Source organism: Zingiber officinale, chromosome 7A, assembly GCF_018446385.1.
Source record: "Zingiber officinale cultivar Zhangliang chromosome 7A, Zo_v1.1, whole genome shotgun sequence".
In the NCBI taxonomy this organism is placed as follows: domain Eukaryota; kingdom Viridiplantae; phylum Streptophyta; class Magnoliopsida; order Zingiberales; family Zingiberaceae; genus Zingiber; species Zingiber officinale.
The window spans coordinates 107,776,608-107,800,055 of record NC_055998.1 but is presented as its reverse complement, the minus strand read 5'-3'; the positions used below and the strand labels follow the sequence as shown (position 1 = coordinate 107,800,055).

General features: G+C 37.9%; 1 protein-coding gene and 2 long non-coding RNA genes across 4 annotated transcripts; 2 read left to right on the top strand and 1 right to left on the bottom strand.

The window, feature by feature from the left end:
- Positions 1–238: 238 nt before the first annotated feature.
- Positions 239–769, top strand: LOC122000359. Its single transcript, XR_006117101.1, has 3 exons — positions 239–330; positions 421–517; positions 710–769. It is a non-coding gene; the product is annotated as an uncharacterized LOC122000359 (long non-coding RNA).
- Positions 770–7,858: 7,089 nt separating this feature from the next.
- Positions 7,859–8,389, top strand: LOC122000358. The gene is made up of 3 exons (XR_006117100.1): positions 7,859–7,950; positions 8,041–8,137; positions 8,330–8,389. It is a non-coding gene; the product is annotated as an uncharacterized LOC122000358 (long non-coding RNA).
- Positions 8,390–21,925: 13,536 nt separating this feature from the next.
- On the bottom strand, positions 21,926–23,184 carry LOC122000357 (protein XRI1-like). 2 transcript variants are annotated; one of them, XM_042554780.1, is made up of 5 exons: positions 22,994–23,184; positions 22,789–22,916; positions 22,649–22,706; positions 22,451–22,555; positions 21,926–22,379 (listed from the first exon to the last, which is right to left on the bottom strand). In XM_042554780.1, exons 1-5 carry the CDS (start codon positions 23,103–23,105, stop codon positions 22,099–22,101), a joined length of 684 nt encoding a protein of 227 aa, XP_042410714.1. In that variant the 5' UTR covers positions 23,106–23,184; the 3' UTR covers positions 21,926–22,098. The 2 variants fall into 2 exon arrangements, with proteins under 2 accessions (XP_042410714.1, XP_042410715.1); XM_042554781.1 differs by having other exon boundaries at positions 22,789–22,913.
- Positions 23,185–23,448: the final 264 nt, after the last annotated feature.

Genomic DNA, 23,448 nt, shown 5'->3' with positions numbered 1-23,448 from the left:
CCACCCGAGAACCCGCGCCTTCTCTCGATTGGTGGCAGCGCCGAGACGAAGCCGAGCGCCGGCCACAGGTTCAGCACCAGTCTCCGGTGCCTAGTTCCTCCCTGTGTACTGCCGCTGTTGCTCTTTTGCACAGTGCCGGCCAATTTCTTCTCTGCCGCCGGCGACTAGAGCCACCGCCGATCGCTCTGTGCCCTTCTACTTCTCTGCCGCCACTCTAACCGGAGCCGAGACCTTCTCACAGCAGTGCTGCCGGCCGGGAATCCTCTGTGCCCTAGCTGTGAGCATTTCTTCCTCCTCAGAGCAGTGGTGATACGGTATTGTGACAGAAAGGTGAGGGTTTAGGTCGTGATCTAGTGTTCTGTTCTTGTTCTATAGCTACTGTTGATCATAACATTAGATCGGTACCTTTTGGTTTTTCAGATCCTTGGTACAACAGATCGGCGATATTAGAGTTGCCCTATTCCGGCAGCCACTTTTTGTAGCAATCGACAGCACCTTTCCTGCCTGTTGAATTAAGGTAAGGATTAGGGTTTTGATATTTGTGGTAGATTATTGCTAGTTGAGTTAGCAATAATTAATAATTAGGTTTGGAAGTTATGTAATGGTGTAATTGGGGTTAACGAAACTAACCCTAACTGGTTAGTGGGTTAGAAATTTGTTTAGCTATTTGTTTATAATTAAATTAGCTAAACTGTGCGATTTAACACAGGACTTTGATTCGAGACGAGCATCTCGACGTCCGAGTTGGACCATTTCGATTGGAGGCGGGTACTTTGACTTATGTCTTTTGATATGCATAATAAAGTGTTTAACATATAGCAATGATTGTGTTATCCTTTTGATTCGGTTGGTCACTACATGATCTGTTACATGTTGTTTGTTTATTTATTATGCACTGCATGTTATTATTGACCTGACCATACATGCTTTCGGTAGTGACCCAACCATGTGATACATCATGTTCAGGACCTAGGGTTTATATGATACCCTATCTGCTTGTGTACCTTCCATCTGATACATTGATTTGTGGTACACCTTTTATTTATGTATGGATCTTGCTATGCTATTCATGAGATTGCCATGCTTAGTATCATGCATCATGTTTGCATGCTGTGCGATTGTCGGCTTCACTTTGGTTGAGCCCATCGCCAGTTACATGTACTGCACACACCACCCATGGATTAGTTGTATATCTGGCTGGTGTGTGGCGGTTCTGCTGTTTGGCTCCGTTGGTCTGAGGACTCAGCGTGGTAGCCGGCAGTCAGTTCCGCTCTGTTTGGCTCCGTTGGCATTTAGGGTAGCAGCGTGGTAGCCGGCAGATGGTGGACTTTGTTTGGCTCCGTTGGTCAGGAGACTCAGCGTGGTAGCCGGCAGAGATATCCTCCCCGTCATCGTGTACCGGGAGATGAGAGCATTGAGCTCCCCCATTTATGATTTGGGGTCACAGGACAGGAGTACTCCGACAGCATCCCGTTTACTCTGTCATTGCACAGGAGCATTGATTTCAGAGTATGGGGTTGACATATGCATTTATTGCATTTTTATTCGCTTGTGATTGCTGCACTTATATGCTGCATTTGTTTGGATGCATTGATTGACATGCATACAGGATTATGACTCACTCGGTCTGACGACCTGTTACCTTTATACTTTGATCCGGTCAGTACAGTTAACTTCGATTTCATTTCAGTTGCATTTATCCTCCTCATATTCAGGAGACTGTACGCATGATTAGTGTTGTCTGTTATTTGTTTTATTATGCATATCAGTTGTACCTGCTGAGTGTTGGACTCACCCCGCCTCCATTGTTGATATTTTCAGGTTGAGGCTGTCCGGAGCAGTTCCAGTCGCTGGCCCCCCATCTGCACGTAGAGCTAGTTCTCTACTAGGTTGTTATTTGCTTATTTTGGTTTTTCTTCCATCAGACTATGTTTTAGTTTTGTTTTGGATTTTATTTATGGATATTGTACGGATTGTTACCGTTTGATGGAATTTTGGATGGTTTGGTTTTTATTCTACTATATGCCTGCCTGGACGGCAGAAGAGGTGAGTTCGTTGGATTTGAGCTTTACGAGTGTAGTGGAGTAGGGTGGATTTCGAGTCAGAGTCCTATTGTTGTTGTTTACTATTATTAACTGCGTGGTTGTGACAGCCAGAGGCTGGATATCTTTATTAACTGCGTGGTGTTTGTCTTTATTTTTTTGTTATCATTCCAGCCGCCTGTGGCTGATGTATATGTGATATGTAGAAAGTTTCATATTGTCCGCCGTACAGGGGAGATGCTGCCGAAATTTCTTCGGACAGAGACTCCTCTGGGGCGTGACAATTTAGTGGTATCAGAGCAGGTATACGATACTTGCTGTGTGTTTTGGATTTTTACGATCTTTGTTTTCGTATTTTGCATAGTTGGTATAACCTGATACCAATTGATATGGTATCAGAGCGCCAAAGTTTGGCGATACTTGTTGGATTTTCGTGTGTTGGATTTTTGAGATTTATCTGATACCAATTTATTTGGTATCAGAGCGGGTTATGATACCTGCTTTCGGTGTTCTGGTGATTTATCGGATACCTGTTTTTGGGTATTCTGGATTTTTGGATTTAGCCCAAGTTTGCGAGTCAAACTGGGTAGTTGTTTGAGTGACATGAATTTTTCCATTACGATTGAGTTTGGATTTCCGTTTCGGATTTATATGGATTTCCGTTGTTGTTCTCGATCGGAAATTTTGAGGTCAATTTGGGGACTGGACAGCGACGGAACATCTCCAGACGGCATATAGGTATGATGTTTAATTTTATAGTTTATGACAGGTATTAGCATTCTTTATTTAGTACCTGTCTGGTTGCTGTAGCACATATTTTTTGTGATGAGTTAGCCATTAAGCATGGTTGACCTTAATAGAGATCAAGGATTATAGTCTCTGGTGATTTTTCACATCATACCATCAGTAGATTTTAGCTTCTGTTACTATTAGTAGGAGATGGAGGCACATACCAGCCTCTACTATTATTAGCTGGGTAGTGGATGATACCTACATATTTATGTTGTTTTAGCCAGTGGAGGTTTTATACTCATATCTTTTGGATATTAGGATACCCGATATGATGAAAAATTGTTCATTAGGGGAGTTACCATGTTTGATCATTATTGAAAATGGTTTGAGGTTGAGGGATATTGTGAGATCAGATATTTTGATGTGTTGATTTCTAATGATTTAAGAGAGTAAATGTTATGTGGTTGTTGATGATCTTTTAGTGGATAACTATTTTGATGATCTTTTATTTGGGTTGTCATTGATGGTGATATAGTGAGTATCATGTATGGTGTTCACAGGTTGATGTTTATAGTTGGTGATCAGATTATAAATTGGAAGCTAGAGAGTTTATGTGCCTATGAGATTTTTGATTTTAATAAATCTGGTTAATTGTGGTTAGTTAACAGGATGATAAAATTGATATTTGTTTCATCTGATATTGAACTATGTGGATAAATAATGATTTGATGTTTTGAATGCTAACTTACCCTCATGGAGAGTAGAGACTTATTCATCTGATATTAGTGGGCTGATATTTTTGAGGATAAAAAAAAATGAGGGTGTCTTGATGATATTGAATTCTAGCTTTTTCTTTTGGGTCGTACACATTTATTCATATGATATTATGTGGATTGACATTCTCTAGTTTGAGATGATGTATTAGTGTTGAATTGACCCATGAACTGATTTAGTTATTTGATAATGTAGTATACCATTTGATCGTAGTTTGATATACCTTAGTTGCTTGTGGAGGATTAAGGTATTCTTGATTAGTTAGTAGATGAATGATTTAGTTTTGTTGGTTGATCAGTAGAGGATTGTCATACTCTATTCTTAGAGGTTTGAACCTTTAGGTTGTTTGTGCTTAGTTATGTATCTAGAGCACATTTGAGTACATGCTTTGTACTGACGTGGAAAGGACGGATTCAGCCGTATATCATTGTCGGCTTGGATAGGTTATAAAGGATCGATGTATCCTATTCCATGAAAAACTTTGACCGTGGACTGTATATACCTGGTGGGATAATTTAGAGGGTGCATTGGAATATGCGACCCCGCTGATGTAAGGAAGTGTAGAGCTAATTGCTTAACACTTATGGGATACAATTGTTATTAGTGTTTACTGGGAGAGTACATTTTGGATTTATGAGGATAAAATTTTTTTTCCATTGGATATAGTCTTGGTAGTGTATGACATTGACTGGCAATGTTATACCACGGTGTGTATATCTTTCTTGTCCGATACCAGTTCCTTTGAACCTAGAGCAGGGTTGTTACTGGATGATTAGACTGTTTTATTTTGGGTTGCTTTTGATTGATGTATTCATGCTTGATACATATGCATGAATTTTGTTTAGATATACCTGTAACCCATGAGTGTTGGTAGCATAAGGTTGGTCTCTTTGATTGAGCTGGTATACTGATTTTGCATGTCTATATTGCACGTATATGATGATTGTTATGTGTTGTAGGAGTCCTGTGGTAGACTGTCCATTTGCAAGTAGTATATGTATCCATGTTCTGATATGGTTTGAAGGTTCCTTGTGAATCATAGATATGTAGTCGGGTGTATGTATCTGGAGGTATTATTGAAGATATCTTGTTGATTAAATCCGAGATGTAGTATATGTACATCGGTGGTGTTTTGTTGGAGGCATTTTGTCGATTTAATCTGAGTTGTGATATGTACATATGTGTTTGGTGTGGTATCTGAGGTATTTTTTTGATTATGTTTGATTTTATGAGTGCACCTGGGTTTAGTATGCTTTATTGGAAGTATATGTTGGTTATACTCTTGGCATAGGTGAATATATGTCATATGAGCGTTGTTTGAGGTGTATTGTTGATTTTACCTACATTGATTTTGGACACGTGTTCGGTATGTATTGTTGGAGGTATTATACTGATTATACCTGAGTTGTGAGTATGTTTGGTGTATAATAATTGGAGGTTTTTGTTGATCATACATATGTTGTGTGTGCATGTGTGCTAGATGTATTATTGGTAGCAGTATGATGATTCTACTTATACTGAATGCAGAATGTGGAGTGACTGCATTATGTCATTTGTTGAATTAACCCATCAACTAATTTTCCTCTAGGATGCTGATAGAGTTGATGATGGATTTGATTAGTTATTAGGTTGTTATATTCTAGGCTAACCACAGTGAATTGTGGTAGAGAGATCTTGTACAGTCTCTAGCTGGATAGTTAGGTGCCTTGAGGTACTTAGGTATTGTTTTGTGGTGGAGCGTTGCTCCCACATATCACGGATTGCTGGTAGCGGAGCATTGCTCCTATATTTATTGCAGATACATATTTCAGATTATTTGTGGTGGAGTGTTGCTCCCACATATTGAGGATTTCTTGTGGTAGAGCGTTGCTCCCACATATGTGGTGTTTCCTGTGATGGAGCGTTGCTCTCACCCTGGAGGATTTATTCTTTGGTGATTTATGTTATTGATGATCATATTTTTTTTTTCCGATTTATTATTGGAGATCTTATGGATAGGAATGTCTGTGATATGGACATTATGTGTATTGGTTTTTGCCATATAGGCTTACAGTGCCTTAGATGTTTTCAGGGACTCGATAATCCTGGTATGTCGAGGATGTTTGGATAGGTGTCCATTATCTTTGTGGACGATGTTGTGGTTTATTACGGATCCGAGGTGAGTCACGTACACTATCTTTGCATAGATCTAGAGATGATTCGACGAGAACATCTATATGTGATTATCAGTAGTGCTGGTTTGGATTGTCTTTTGTTATGATGTTTGGAACACACGGTCACCAGTAGGAGTATACCGTGGTTCCACAGGAGATAGAGGTTGTTACCGTTGGGAGCAGCCGAAGTCAGTGTAGGAGATCCGCAGTCTTTTGTGACTCGCAGGATATTACAGACCTTTCGTCGAGGGTTTCTTCCGCATAGCTATGCTACTTTCACGCGTGACCATGAAAGGCGTGAAGTTTACTCGGACTGAGGATTGCAAGACCAGCTTTTAGGAGCTGAAGCGGAGACTAGTGTCGGCTTCGATTTTTGGTTTTTACCTTCTGGAGAGGACGGATATGTCCTCTACACCAACGCATCTATTCAGGATTTGAGCGCTGTTCTGATGCAGCACGATATGTTAGTCTCTTATGATTCTCGTCGGTTGAAGGAGCATGAGAAGGTCTACCCTGTACATGATCTGTAAATGGCCGCTGTTATTTTTGCCCTGAAGATTTGGCGGCAGTACCTGTATGATATTACATTGAGATTCTCACTGACCATCGGAATCTCAAATATCTGTTCACTCAGAAGGAACTTAATCTTCGACCGAGGAGATAGATGGAGTTCTTGAAGGATTATGATTGTACCATTAGCTATCACCTGGGAAAAGCTAATGTGGTTACCGATGCACTTAGCTAGAGGTCTAGAGGGACTTTAGCTTGCCACCGAGTTGTGGTCACAGATTTGATTCAGGATTTCTCTGAGTTAGACATTGAGGAGCAGGGACAGACAGAGCAGGGTATTCTTGTTACCATAGTTGCTCAGTCGTTAATCAGGACGAGAATCCGAGAGGCCCAGTTGTTGGGACCTCATAGAGCTCAACGTGAGGCAAAGTGGTCCATACTATCGGACAGAAGATGTTAGAGGCATAAGACTGCTAGAAGTGTTATGCTGACCGGAGTCGGAGACCCTTAGAGTTCTTCATTTGCGACCAGGTATTTCTGCGAGTTTCACCCACGAAAGAGGTGAAGAGATTGGCCTCAGGGGTAAGCTAGCTCCGCGATACATTGGACCTTTCCAGATCTCGGAAAGGATTGGAGCAGTAGCTTATCGGGTGGCACTATTGCCGTCTTTGGCAGGCGTTCACGTCGTATTCCACATATCTACGCTGAGGAGATACGTACCCGATCTGATATATGTGTTGATAGATAATCTCAGTTCTCCTTTCAGCCTGACATTACTTATGAGAAGATTCCGGTACGGATTCTCGACCGGAAGGAGCGTCAGTTGCGGAACAAGACTATCCGGCTGGTTAAAGTCGGATGGCAGCCTCATTCAGACGAGGAGGCTACTTGGGAGTTTGAGGATACGATCCGAGCTCGATATCCCCATCTTGATATCCCATCTTTTCACTTGAGGTATGTGATTTATTTACCGTTCAGCATTTCTACTATATATCTGTTGTTAGTACTTGCTGATGGTAGATAACGAAATTGGGGACCAAATTTTTATTAGTGGGGGAGAATGTAAAATACCGAAAATGATAAGGGAATTTTCCGGAATTTTTAGAAATTTTTCGAGAATTTTTCGGAGCTCGTATGGACATGTTAACGGGGACAAAAACAGGGTCCGGGAAAGGTCTGTTTAGGTTACCCTGTTTTAATGAGGAAAAGATTTATTTTCTTTTCCTTTTCCTTTTCCTTTTCTTTTTCTTTTTCTTTATATTTTTCTTTATTTCCTCGCCGTTTCTTTTCTCACTCGCGCACCCTCGCGCCGACGCCTCTTCCTCGTGCTCGACTCCTTGCCCTAACCGCCGGCCCCGGCGGTTCTCTCCTCTGCCGACGCCAGCGACCCTCCTCTCTGCCTTAGTTCTACCGCCGGCCGAACCCCGAACCTTGTTTTCTTCTTCTTTCCGTGTGCCCTAGCGCCGCCACCCGAGAACCCGCGCCTTCTCTCGATTGGTGGCAGCGCCGAGACGAAGCCGAGCGCCGGCCACAGGTTCAGCACCAGTCTCCGGTGCCTAGTTCCTCCCTGTGTACTGCCGCTGTTGCTCTTTTGCACAGTGCCGGCCAATTTCTTCTCTGCCGCCGGCGACTAGAGCCACCGCCTCACAGCAGTGCTGCCGGCCGGGAATCCTCTGTGCCCTAGCTGTGAGCATTTCTTCCTCCTCAGAGCAGTGGTGATACGGTATTGTGACAGAAAGGTGAGGGTTTAGGTCGTGATCTAGTGTTCTGTTCTTGTTCTATAGCTACTGTTGATCATAACATTAGATCGGTACCTTTTGGTTTTTCAGATCCTTGGTACAACAGATCGGCGATATTAGAGTTGCCCTATTCCGGCAGCCACTTTTTGTAGCAATCGACAGCACCTTTCCTGCCTGTTGAATTAAGGTAAGGATTAGGGTTTTGATATTTGTGGTAGATTATTGCTAGTTGAGTTAGCAATAATTAATAATTAGGTTTGGAAGTTATGTAATGGTGTAATTGGGGTTAACGAAACTAACCCTAACTGGTTAGTGGGTTAGAAATTTGTTTAGCTATTTGTTTATAATTAAATTAGCTAAACTGTGCGATTTAACACAGGACTTTGATTCGAGACGAGCATCTCGACGTCCGAGTTGGACCATTTCGATTGGAGGCGGGTACTTTGACTTATGTCTTTTGATATGCATAATAAAGTGTTTAACATATAGCAATGATTGTGTTATCTTTTTGATTCGGTTGGTCACTACATGATCTGTTACATGTTGTTTGTTTATTTATTATGCACTGCATGTTATTATTGACCTGACCATACATGCTTTCGGTAGTGACCCAACCATGTGATACATCATGTTCAGGACCTAGGGTTTATATGATACCCTATCTGTTTGTGTACCTTCCATCTGATACATTGATTTGTGGTACACCTTTTATTTATGTATGGATCTTGCTATGCTATTCATGAGATTGCCATGCTTAGTATCATGCATCATGTTTGCATGCTGTGCGATTGTCGGCTTCACTTTGGTTGAGCCCATCGCCAGTTACATGTACTGCACACACCACCCATGGATTAGTTGTATATCTGGCTGGTGTGTGGCGGTTCTGCTGTTTGGCTCCGTTGGTCTGAGGACTCAGCGTGGTAGCCGGCAGTCAGTTCCGCTCTGTTTGGCTCCGTTGGCATTTAGGGTAGCAGCGTGGTAGCCGGCAGATGGTGGACTTTGTTTGGCTCCGTTGGTCAGGAGACTCAGCGTGGTAGCCGGCAGAGATATCCTCCCCGTCATCGTGTACCGGGAGATGAGAGCATTGAGCTCCCCCATTTATGATTTGGGGTCACAGGACAGGAGTACTCCGACAGCATCCCGTTTACTCTGTCATTGCACAGGAGCATTGATTTCAGAGTATGGGGTTGACATATGCATTTATTGCATTTTTATTTGCTTGTGATTGCTGCACTTATATGCTGCATTTGTTTGGATGCATTGATTGACATGCATACAGGATTATGACTCACTCGGTCTGACGACCTGTTACCTTTATACTTTGATCCGGTCAGTACAGTTATCTTCTGATTTCATTTCAGTTGCATTTATCCTCCTCATATTCAGGAGACTGTACGCATGATTAGTGTTGTCTGTTATTTGTTTTATTATGCATATCAGTTGTACCTGCTGAGTGTTGGACTCACCCCGCCTCCATTGTTGATATTTTCAGGTTGAGGCTGTCCGGCTGGCCCCCCATCTGCACGTAGAGCTAGTTCTCTACTAGGTTGTTATTTGCTTTATTTTGGTTTTTCTTCCATCAGACTATGTTTTAGTTTTGTTTTGGATTTTATTTATGGATATTGTACGGATTGTTACCGTTTGATGGATTTTTGGATGGTTTGGTTTTTATTCTACTATATGCCTGCCTAGACGGCAGAAGAGGTGAGTTCGTTGGATTTGAGCTTTACGAATGTAGTGGAGTAGGGTGGATTTCGAGTCAGAGTCCTATTGTTGTTGTTTACTATTATTAACTGCGTGGTTGTGACAGCCAGAGGCTGGATATCTTTATTAACTGCGTGGTGTTTGTCTTTATTTTTTTTTTGTTATCATTCCAGCCGCCTGTGGCTGATGTATATGTGATATGTAGAAAGTTTCATATTGTCCGCCGTACAGGGGAGATGCTGCCGAAATTTCTTCGGACAGAGACTCCTCTGGGGCGTGACAGTTCTCCACAGTGGTTACCTCGCTTGGTTTTCATCCCAGTAATCATGATTCATCTTCATTTGGCAAGTACACACGTGCAGGTCGTATACTTTTATCTTTATATGTGGATGATATGATAATTACTGGTGATGATTTTGATGGACTTGAGTCTTTGAAGTTTGAATTAGCTCATTATTTCGCTATGAAAGACTTGGGTTTACTACACTATTTTCTAGGGATTGAAATTGCCTCTTCACCTAAAGGTTATCTCTTGTCTCAATCAAAGTGCATAGCTGATCTATTTGAGTGTGCACGTCTCACGGACAACAGGGTAGTTGATACTCCCCTTAAGATTAATGTTAGGTACTCTCTATCAGATGGTTCTCCTTTGTCAGATCCTAACATCTACAGTATAGTTGTGGGAAGTTTGGTTTATCTCAATGTGACTTGTCCTGATATTCCGTATATTGTACATGTGGTTAGTCAGTTTGTCACTGCACCCACCACAGTTCATTGGGCTACTGTTCTTCGCATTCTTCGGGGAACTCAGTTTTAGAGTCTCTTATTCCCTTCTACTTCCTCATTAGAGCTCAATGCATACTCTGATGCTGATTGGGCGGATGATCTTATGGATTGTAAGTCGACCACTGACTTCTGTATTTTTCTTGAAAATTCTCTTATCTCTTGAAAAAGTAAGAAGCAAGATGTTATTTCAAGATCCTCCACAAAAGTTGAGTATCGTGCCATGGCTATCACTACTTGTGAGATTGTTTGGCTGCATTGGTTGCTTGCAGATATGAAAATTTTTCTTCAGAAACATACTACTCTTCATTGTGATAATCAGAGTGTCATTCAGATTATGTGCAATATAGATTTTTATGAGAGAATGAAGCATATTGAGATAGATTGTCATTTCACTCATTATCATCTACAGATTTGCACTATCATATTGTCTTTTGTTTCTTCCTTATTACAGATAGCTGATATCTTTACCAAGGATCATTCCGCTTCGCGCTTCCAATTTTTATCTGACAAACTCTCAATGCTTCTGATTGTAGCATCATAAATTTGAGGGAGAATGTTAAATTATATAATTAAAATTATTTGTTTATAGGCTTGAGGGCAATTTAGTCTTTTACCACTTTAATTTAGGGTTTAGGTACTCTTTATTTTCTAACAACCTTTTTATGGAGTCATCAATAAAGACGACTACCTTTCTTTGGTATCAATTTCTACAGATTCGATGGTGGATGAATATGCAACACTAGATGAGCGCATATAGGAGGAAGTTGCGGTTCTTCAGGCATTCCTATAGAGGAACCAGTAGAGTGGTGGAGGCTTGACACCTTGCCATGTCATCCATGATTTACCTTGTATGGTGGGCAAGGAATATGAGCATATTTGAGGGAGTGAGTTTTGATATAGATGTGGTATTCAAGAAAATACAAATACACGTATACAGGTCCCTCGCACACTTCGTCACGCATGAGTAGCCGCCTAGTACCATTGTAAGCCTCTATTTTGTATATATATATATTTACCTTCCATAAAAAAAAAAAACAGGTGTGGGGTTTCTCAATATGAACTCATAGGCATTAGGGTGTTATCATTCTATCTAGTTTATTTTTTTATTTTTTTAGACGTTTATAACTTGACATGATCAATCACACATTAGCACGCATATATAACAAATCTTGCATTTGTTTTTTGGTTGTGTACCGAGAATTAATAATTTGGGTTCACCATCTAGCTATGCAATCTTCGTGATCTAATATTTATAAGCATAACGAGATGATTCTAGACTATAATTTGAAGTTTGAATCTTGAGGGGAACCTCAAAGATTCAGTGGAGGAGAATATATCACTCCAATTTAGTCTCACATAGTGACTTGTGGGCTAATATAGTAATTTAATAACCTTAGATGTGAGAGTTATTATTAACTTTAGGGTATGTTTGGTTCAAGTCATCATGTATGACCTTGGTTATGTGATTACCAGGTAATCACATAACCAAGATTATGGGGAATAAAACATAACCAAATGTTGCTTGGTTCAACCTAGGTAATGCAACAAAAACTTGTTTGTTTGAAGGTTTTAATGAATACCCTAGTTTAATATTTTACCGTATTACCCTCAATTACAAAACCAACTATACATAATATTATTATTATTATTTATTTATTTATTTTTAATATTTTTTACTTTTCTTTTCCGGTATATTTTTTTACTTTTTTATGTTTTTTTTATTTTTTTAATGTTTTTATATTTTTATATTATTTATATTATTTATTTTTTTTACATTTTTTAATATTATTTATTTATTTTTAAATTTTTTTAAAATTTTGAAATTTTTTATTTTTAAAAAAAATTAATTTAAAAAAAAATTAATTTAAAAAAAAATTTTAATTTTTTTAAATTTTTTTAACATTTTTAAAATTTTTATTTTTTATTTTAAAATTTAAATTTTTTAATTTTTTTAAAAAATATATTTTAAAATTTTAAATTTTTTAAAACATTTTTTTATTTTTTTTACATTTTTAAATATTTTTTTACATTTTTTCTTTTTTTTCATGTTTTTTCTTATCGGAGGGTATTTTTGGTAAAAAAAATTCGTTAACCCCGGAATCAAGAAAAACCTTAGTTTTCTAAGGTTTTCCGATTCCGGGCTGCATGACCCTTTTGCTGACGTGTCGGGAATGGAACATTACTTAGGAATCATCGAATACCTAAACCAAACAAGGTTTTTGTTGATAACCTTGGATGGATAACCAAGGTTATCAAGAATAACCCCGAACCAAACGCATCCTTAGTATTTTGAGTCAATGGTTAAGGTCTAACAAATTTATTGGTTAGTTTTCTCATCTAGCAGTTTGTGTGACAAATTAATGGGCTAGTTCTCGCATTTAAGAGGATCGTGAGATAATAGGGTGGTCGCATAGTTGGCTAGCATGTGTGTCTCATGTCTTGTTTAAGTGATCTTGAGATTGACACAAGAGAAGTTATCCTCGTGAAGTTGCCAAATAAGCCAAATCCACAAGAAACCTGCATCAACGAAGCTAAGAGAAATCAGGATGGCTTCAAAGATTAGTAACTAAATGTATTTACTATTCTTGAGGATGATTTATAATTGAAGGGAAGAAAGGTATTTATAAGCATCCTCTGATCTTGAATAGTAAGTTGGAATCAATTTGATACAATGGTGTATGTTAAATGTCTAGAAAACTCTTATAAATATATTTAGATAGTTTTATGATTAGAAAAGTTTAGAGAAATATCTAAAATGATCTCAAGAAATTAAAAAACTTAGAAGGAAGAGTCAGAAGAAGCATGCTTAAAGGAGCAAAACATGAAGGGAAAGGATAGACTCCATTCTTTACTCTCTCATCCAAAATACAGCTCCACTAAAAATTTAGGGCTCCTAAACCTAACAAAACATGGAAAATAAAAAACTTAAATGAAATACCTTTTCTTTATGTTGGAGATACTGCCGTATATATTTAAAATTTACAGAATTAAAATTACTAATTATAGAATTCAGACTTCTCTTTTATCTGTCGATCTTAAGTCTTAACGTTCTAAATTCGCATGTCAACCCGGAAAGGTTGGATGACTGCATTGTGTAGGAAGGCTACGTTGCTTGGTATCGTTGAGCCGAGCTGAACCGAATCGAACCGAGCTATCAAGAGCAGAGCTGATTGAGGACCTAAGCTGAGCCAAGTTGCTGAGTGCCCGAACTATCAATTGGGAGTTTGAGTTGACTTTTGCTGAGACCTTTATTAGATATAATTTTCTTGAAATAGATTCATCTCCTCCGATGATAATTCAAAATTACATTGAACGACTATTTTCAAAGATGCAACGACATAACCACAATCATAATCAAGTATTAATTGAGGTTATTTTTACCTTTGCTCTCTTACCTTGCAGTGCAAGTAGTTGACCATAAATGATTGACTATGTCAACTAAGTGGTTACAGATTTATCATTAGCATCTATGTAAGATCGATTATTAATATGTCTATTACACTCTTGAATAGTTAGAAAAAATAATTCATGTGACAAAACATGGACTTATCCGCACAATATTAAGGGAATAAAATATAACCTAATATTGTTCAATCCTAAGTAATGCTATAACCTAATTTAACATTTATGATATTATCCCTTGGTTCAATTATTTTAATAGGATAATATAATTTAAGATGTGAGAAAGTCTATTTAAATTAGCCTATTAAGTTAAGAGTTAATTGAATCAATTAAATAAAGTTTAAATTAAAAAACTAAAGTTCAATTATCATTATACTGTGCTCTTCACCTTCGCTGTCCTTTGTGTATTATCACCGTTGCGCTTAGACGCTAGCCAGTCGGAAATAGTCCAAGCGGGAGGTGTAAAAGAAAATCAAAAAAGTTGTGCATGCATGAAACCATCCAAATCGTCAGAAAATTAGTGCAATACCGACGAAACCACATAAAGTTTCTAGAAGAGATAAAAAAAAAAATCATCAAAATTGACCGGATCAAATCACCAAATCAAATCAAATTAGTATTAGAATTATTATAATAATATTGTTATAATTATTAGAATAATTTTATTATTTATTAATTGATTAATTAACTAAGTACTTTTTAAACATTATATATTATATTGTTCGTTAGACAAATATCATTAAACAATAAGATTTATTATTACTCTCATATTCTTATCTTCTTTCTATTTTTCTTCTAACATGATATTAAAGTCATCTCTTTTTTTTTTTCCCTCACCTTCTTGAGGTAGAGATCCAATAAAAGATAAACCTTTGTTAATTAACCTCTTCTCTCTTTTCGGTTTTTACTATGCATGTGCATTTGTTGTTCTGCCGTCTTTTAAATCCCTCTTCCTAAAATTTGCATGTAAATTTTTTTTTTCTAAATCCCTCTTTTAAATCCTTTGTTGCATGCAAATTGCTCCATCATCTTTTTTTTTTTTTTAATTAGCCTTCTCTTCCTATTTTTCTTGTAATATGGTATCAAAATCATCTCTTTTTTTTCCCTCACTTTCTTGATGTGAAGATCCAATAAAAGATAAACCCTTATTAATTAACCTCTCCTCTTTTCTCGATTTTTACTATGCATGTGCACTTGTTGTTGTGCACTGTTACCATCTTTTAAATTTCTCTTCCTAAAATTTGCATGTAAATTTTCTCTTTTTAAAATCCCTTGTTGTATGCAAATTGCTCCATGTCTTTTTCTTCTTAATTAGCCTTCTCTTTACTCTCTCATACTTTTCCCTTCTCTCATTCTTCTGCGCTGAAAATGAAGGAAAACCTTTCTTCCACCGTCGCCATCCAACAAGAACTCTTTGTGTGACACCGACAATCTGTAGTCAATATTACAGCCCCGCCAACCCTTGCTCCTGCTCCTCCCTACCGCCGACCAAACCTTTCTTCTGCCGCCACCATTCAACAAGGAAGGACTACTGTCGCCGGTGCACCTATTGCCACTGGCCTCTCCAGCCACGGCCCCTGCTGCCAGTAGATATCCAGGTATCCATGAAACAACAACAGCTGCTGTTCAATTTCTACCGCCCTCCTTCCCATACCTTTGCAATGTCAGATAATCAACATCATGGCCAAAGACAAAGTTCAGAACAATGTCAAATCTGTCACATCATTAGACATATTGAAAATCAATACTCCAGAAGATATGATTGGTCATATACTGGGGTGAAATGCCAAATTTGTCTCAAAAATGGACATTTTGGTATTTAATGTCCTAGATGATTTGACTCAAATTTCATTGGTCCTACAGCTTCAAGACAACCACCTACTACACAAGTCTATCCTAAAGTCCTCTCGTCTGTGCCTTCTCATGGTAAAACGCTAGAATTTTCATCTACTAATTGGTATATTAACATTGGAGCAACTCATCATGTCATTATAATATCCTTAATTGTTGGATCGAAAAAAATTTAGATATCTCTACAATTACATGATATTGTCTACTTTGGGCCTAAGCCCTCATGGTTTTGCTCTTGAACTCTACCCAAAAGGCCTCATGTCAATGTAGATATCTTTCTCTTATAAACCTATGATCTTTCTCATGTGTTTTCAATGTGGGACTATGTTTGCAACCTTGCAACCCCAACAGTAATATCATATTATGACTCAAATACTGTTCAAGTAGGTGATGGTTCAGGTTTACAAATTGCTAATCTTGGAAACACATATATTAATCGTACTTTTCACATGCACAATGTCTTTCATGTTCCATCTATTACTAAAAATTTACTCTCTACACGTCAGTTTTGTCTTGATAATAATATCATTTTTTAGTTTCATCATAATCATTATCCAATAAAAGATAGAGGAACAAATATTATTGTATTTTATGGGAGAATCAAAAATGACCTCTACTATCTTCAGAGTTCTTCAATCAAAGCTTTTGTTGGTGAACGCACAAATAAACCAGCTTGTTATGCTTGACTTGGTCATCCTTCTCTTCACATTGTTCAGTCAATCATCAATAGTTATGGTTTATCTACTTCATTTACCTCCTCTCCATCTCATTCATGTAGAGCATGTATGGAATCTAAAATGCATAAGTTACCTTTCTCTTCATCCGATCATGTTTCTAATTTTCCACTTGAAATAATTTATTCAGATGTTTAGGGCCCTGTACCTATTTTATATAACCAAGGTTTTCAATACTATGTTATTTTCATTGATCATTTTAGTAAATATACATGGCTCTATCCTATGAGAAAGAAAATTTGATTTATTAGATATATTCTATAATTTTTAAAATCAAGTTGAACGATATTTTAATCATAAAATACTCTCTTTTCATTCTGATTGAAGAGGCAAATATCAAGCTCTTCATCGTCATCTTGTCTCTTGTGAAATTATTCATCGAGTCTCTTGTCCTCACACTCCAGCACAAAATGGCTCCGCTGAGAGAAAACATAGAAATATAATTAAAATTGCCTTAGCCCTTCTTTATCATACATCAGTTCCACGTAAATTTTGGGATGAAGCTGTTAACATTGCCGTATATCTCATAAATCAACTTTCTACTTCATTGCTCAATTATAAGTATCCTTTTAAAAAACTTTATATTCAAACTCCTGATTATACTTTTCTTCAAATTTTTTGTTGCATATGTTATCCATGGTTACTCCCCTACTCTAAACATAAACTTGACTCTCGTTCACTACGATATGTTTTTCTTGGTTATAACAATTTGCATCATGGTTATCGTTACTTACATATACCAACAAGATGAATTTATATTTCATTATATATTTCTTTTGATACGTCTCTATTCCCTTTTTCAGTAGCTTCTTCGATCTCTCTTCCAGATACAGGTCGCACCTTCTTAATGCCTCCCAATTTTGTCAAAAGTGATGGCATTTTAGGCCCTGCTCTGGAGATCTCTGATAACTCCCATATACCATCAGAATCACCTCAGGCTATTGATCCAATCTCTGAAGCTTTACCAGTCGAAGATAATACAAGTCCATCATCAAAATCACCATGTCAGTCTACTTCCTCATCGCCATCAACAAGTGATTCAGATAATAATCCTCCTCGTCGCATGCTTCCCTTGAGTGACATATATGCACAATGTCCACCAATGACAACTCGCCATCCCCTTCCACGAGCTCTAGTGGTCTCTTCAAAATCTATTGAGCCAATTTATTTTACATAAGTGACCAAGGATCCAAATTGGCGTAGTGCAATGATTACAGAATTTGATACACTTCTTCGCAATGAAACATAGTGCCTAGTTTCGCGTACTCCCTACATGAATGTTGTGGGCTCTAAATGGGTATTTTGTCTTAAGTATCGAGTTGATAGTTCTCTTGAATGGTACAAAGTTTGACTTATAGCTAAAGGATTTAGTCAACAATCAGGTATTGATTTCAATGACACTTTTAGCCCAGTCATCAAAATTACATCTATCAGACTATTATTATCGATAATTGTTAGTTCTAATTGGCCTATACGTCAATTGGACATTTCAAATGTGTTTCTCCATAGTCATATTGAGGAAACTATATTAATGGAACAACCACCTGGGTTCATTCATCCATAATTTCTGTCTCATGTTTATCAACTTAAGAAATCCTTATATGGTCTTCGACAAGCTCCTCGTGCATGGTTTCATCGACTATCTAATTGGTTATAAGCTCAAGGATTTTCTAGATCAAAGACTGACTCATCTCTATTTCACAAATATAATGATGGATATATGATATTTTTTCTTATTTATGTAAATGGCATGTTGATAACCGGCAATGATCACAAGGGTATCACAGCTTTATTAAGTCTTCTCAATCAAGAATTTTCTACTCAAGATTTGGGTATTGCTCTTTTTTCTTGGTATTGAGTTTATTACACATGAGGATTACTATCTTCTCTCAGAGCAAATATATTATTGGATTTCTCTAAAGAGACAAAATGGATGGAGCATGTCCGATCTCTACACCAATTGCTATAAACAACTCTCCAACTTCATCCTCTCCTACTCTGTCTGATCCACAGATTTATCGAAGTATTGTTGGAGTCTTACAATATGTCACTATTACACGCCCTGATATTACTTTTGTAGTAAATCGTGCTTGTCAATTCATGCATGCTCCAACTGAACAAAATTGGGATAATGTAAAAAAGAATACTTCGTTATCTCAAAGGTACTATTTTACATGGTTTTCTTTTATATCACCAATCGTCTCGAGATTTACATGTCTATAGTGATGCGGATTAGGTAAGTTCTCCTAAAGATAGATGCTCTACTAGTGGATATGTAATATTTCTTAGACAAAATCTTATCTCATAGAATTTGAAAAACCAACCTACGATATCTCGTTCAAGCACTGGGACATAATATAAAGTTATAGCAAGTACAATGTTTGAAATTATTTGGCTTCAATCACTTCTCTCTGAACTTCATCTTACATCAAATATTGCACTAAAAATTTGGTGTGACAATATTAGAGCAACATATTTCACAGCAAATCCAATTTTTCATGCTTGTATAAAACATGTGGAAATTGATTTTCATTTTATTCGTAAATGTGTAGTAGCTCGACAGTTATCTGTCTTTTATATTTCTGCTGAAAATCACTTCACTGATATCTTTATTAAGCTATTATCCAGATAATGTTTCAACAAGTTAGCTAGCAAATTCAACGTCAAAGATCTCCCATTAAGTTTGTCAGAGGTAAAAGAGATAAAAGAGAATCACTAGAATTGACCAAATTAAATCAAATTAGTATTAGGATTATTCTAATAATTTTATTATAATTATTAGAATAATTATCAGAATAATTCTTAGAATAATTTTGTTATTTATTAATTGATTAATTGACCAAGTACTTTTTAAACATTATATATTGTATTGTCCTTTGGACAAATATCAATGAACAATAAAATTTATTATTGCTCTCATATTTTTATCCTCTTCCTATTTTTCTTCCAACACTTTTGACCTCAAAAATAAATAAGATGATCCCAAAACAGCATTCAAATCATCGGCAAGATAAACCTATGCCTACTCGTCATTCCACTTAAAAATATGTAAAGAGATTCCACAAAATACTCCCAGATCACCATCCTACTCGTCGGAAAAAAGTCCCAACTCCGACAGAGTTAAACTTAGCGGATGCTATAGGAGAAAAGAAAAAACAAAGAAAATGTCAATCACTATGTAACAACAGTGGTGAAGTGGACGAAGGAGCTCTACTTTGATGCTTGTGCTTCTCTTCTTCCACCTATCATACCTTCTGGATCCTTGTGATATTTACCACATCGTCGTACGAAGACAGTCATATCTACTGCCAGCAATAGAAAACCTCTTCATCAACACCGGCATTGCTCAAAACAAAAAGAAAAAAAAAAAAAAAACAGAAGGGGGAAGAATCAAATCTATGGCTATGACGAGGATGGGATAATACAACCAACCTTCTTGAATGACGCGGTGACCAGAGTGGTTATCCAAGCGGCAATAGAAGTAGAAGGGGGAAGAGGCACCGTTGCAATCAAGGCAGAACATGGTGCACTCGCTACGGAATGCCTTCAAGTGAACCGCAAGAGGCGAAGAAATTAATGGAGAGGAAGGGCTCTAGCCACGGCGGGACCAACAATGCCGCCACCCGCCTCAACATCATCGCCGCTCCACCAGCCCAATTCCACCACCCCCAATCAATACCTCTTCTACGAGATAGAGACAAAGCTCCATCGGTGACCAAAGTTGAAATAGTGTACCGAGAGAAGAAAAAAAGGAACAAAAAGAGAGACTTTTGAACTAGGCAATGCAAGCAAAATGCAACAAACCAAAGCGACGCGAACGGCGAACGGTGGTCGTGCCTACGCTCTCAGACGCCTGCCTCTTTCCTCTCCCTAGATGCCTAGACGCCCGCGCCCGCTCCTTCCTTCGTGAGAAGAACAAGCCGAAGATAATTTGGGGAGTATTTTTCTCTTAATCCAGGAATCGTAGAAAATCACCCATCAAAAACCACCCATTTCGACGATAATCTCATTTCGAGTTTTGATGACGTTGGTTGATATGGCAAAAGTGATTAATTATTTAAGAATCATTTACTACCTAAATTAAACAATATAGTCTTAGCTCTATAACTAAAATTATCCACTATTGCCTCAATCAAACACACCCTAAGGATTTTGATTCATTATAAACCAATCTCTATACCTCTAAACTTTCAACATGAGACTAAACTTCCCATGTTCCTTTTCCATCCATTTTCATTCACCTTTGTTTTTTTCCAACATTTTATACCACAAAATAAAAACACTTGTTGTATATATATCTTTAATTTCATTCATTCAAATTTTACATTGTTCGATGATTACGATAAGACACCTGTTAAAATTATAAATCCAAGACCATGTCGTTCATCCAAATCAACTTTTTAAAATTTATCGGAAAATTTAACTAATCAAAATACAAGAACTAAAATTCTTAACTGTTTGTGTTATTTTTTTTCCTTTAAATTTATAGCACCTAGTATATAGTCCTATGACACTACAAGATAAAACTCACCACCCAAACGGTTTCATATGATCGCTCTTATGTGGCAAAAGACGAAATCGTTCGTCCTCAGCGCCTCCGCCGCACTCGACCCAAGGCCATAACGAGGGAGGTAAATCATAGCATCCTGAGCAAGCATGTGGCAGGCATATGATCGCTCTTATGACTATCTATGAGGAAGTAAATTGAGAAATTATAATTAGTCAGTGTAGGAAGGGCTTTTTTTTCTCAATTTTACTGAGATTCAAATCCTTATCTTATGGTAGCAACTATGCCCCGTACTAACCAACTCAACTCTCTTCGGAGACTAGTATATAATCCTAACGTGGCAAAAGACGATTTACTCGCCCCTAGTGCCTCGACCAACTTGTTCCTAAGCCAACACAGAGAAGGTAAATCATGGGTGACTACTAGCCATTAGTATAGTGGCTAAGACCTGAGGAAAAACATGCTCGAACGCGACAAGTTTTGATACAATGACTTAATATGATTACACCTCATACCTTAACTATCGTACCACCCATAAGGGACAGGATATAGTCGTAGCACCTATAATACATAACATAAAAAATAAAATAATTCTATAAATAATAATATATACTCATTTGTAGTCCTAATATTCGAGTTCGACCTAAAAAAAAATACGTGTAATATTCAAATTCGATACAAATTCAAAATTAATACAAATAACTTTAACTAAGTTCAGTTCTAAATAAAATTTGAAATGGAGAGTTCAGATAGAGTTGTTTGAATTTAAATTGAAATAGAATCAAACTTTAGCTTGAGATAAATTAAATTTAAGTTTGATTCGAGTTATTTGAATAATTTAAGCATATTCAAATTAAAAAGTATGTAAAATAAAATAAAAATAATAATAAAAGTCGGTTTGAGTAGCTCATAAATAATTGAATAAAATATTATTAGTTTGAATTCAGATTTGAAATGTTCGAATTCATAAATTTTAATAATGAATCAAATATGTATATTTTTTAAGCAAGCTCCAAAGCTCCAGAGCCGGCTCATGTGTAATTCTGCGTATTGAGAAATATACATAGGAAACAAGATCAATGTACAACTCTGTTTTTATATATAAATCCACAATTAACCTTTTTCCCCTTTTTGCTGTTACACAATTCCCCCACGAATTAAATGTCACCCTTTGGTCCTTATGATCGTTATCGTTCCCCTTCCTCGCGTTTGAATCCTGGTCAGGCTGACCACCGCTTTGCCAGAGAGCCCCGGTCCCGCCGGCGAGACCACGCACGGTCCACCCGCAAACTCCCCCACCGGGTGCCGGACCGGGCGCTTCGGCCTCATGAAAATTCGCTCGTTGATGTCGGCCAGCGTCACGTCTCCCTCCAGTCCACCCGGCTTCACCACCGCAAACGGGTACGCGACGCTCTGCTTATTCCCACATGCCCTTCTCTCGCTAACTAAACAGTTAAATTAAACAGAGTCACATTAGCCCTCCTAATCACTGTTATAACAACCACTAATTAATCACCTTCCGCAGTGAGTACTGGTTTTGGTTTAGAATTCGAATCCGAGCTATCCTTTCGCTGCAGCTCTCTGGAGAATTGCAGTGACTTCTCGTAGGAGGAAGAAGCACCTTGAGACAAGTTGGTCGAAAAGAGTTACCTTTTACAAAAAAAAAAAAATTGACGGAGCGCATTCTAAATACATCAATTAAGTCAATAATTACCTGGTTGATCAGATGGCATGCAGTTCTGGTCGAGCAAGAGATCTCCAAAACAAAACCCCTTAACAAAAAGAAGTCGACTGAGTGTCAATAATTAACGATATCTTGTATATATCGTGTGATCGGAAGTGGTAGGTGGCTACCTGGAGAATATCCTGCGGACACGGCGAAGTCAGGCGTCGCCGCTTGCTCCGGAGGCTCCACTCGGCCACGGCATCTTGCAAGTAGCCGGTCGAGGCCTGCGACGACGACGCCGGAGACTCCAGTACTACTGCATGCATTCGCCACCATGATCTACGAATTAATTAGTGGGAATTTGGCTCAAAATGAAACGATTGAATTGCTAACCCGAAGGCATGAGTTGTCGACGGAGATCATCTGCAGATCCAGAGGTGTGCGGATCCCAATCACAATCACAGGTCCGGGGTGGGAATAGAAAATAGTTGTCCATGGCCATCATGTTTCAAGAACACAGCACAAGCCTGCGCTCTGCTCTCTGCTCTCTGCTCTCTGCTCTCTGCTCTCTGCTCTTGTGAAACTTTCACAGGCTCACTTGCTGGTTAAATAAGAAGCTTTTGGGAAAAAGACTGCCGACTAAATAATTACGAGGCATCGCCCGGTCAATGGAAGAGGGAAAGTGAAAAAAAGTTGAAAAACAATATTCAAAGAGGCCAGCCAAAATAAAAAGAAATTAAAGGACTAGGTTTTGGCTCTTTCTCGTGATTCGTTATGTTGTTCTTTTTCTCTCTTTTTTTTCAACCATGTTAAATACTTATTATTGATCTTAAGTCTAAAACCCCAGT

Excerpts from the sequence above, each read along its gene's own strand:
- LOC122000357 (XM_042554780.1), bottom strand. The coding sequence starts at position 23,105 with ATGATGGCCATGGACAACTATTTTCTATTCCCACCCCGGACCTGTGAT. Across the intron at positions 22,917-22,993 it reads TCGACAACTCATGCCTTCGG|TAGTACTGGAGTCTCCGGCG; the intron begins GTTAGCAATTCA and ends GAATGCATGCAG. Across the intron at positions 22,707-22,788 it reads GTCCGCAGGATATTCTCCAG|GGGTTTTGTTTTGGAGATCT; the intron begins GTAGCCACCTAC and ends CTTTTTGTTAAG.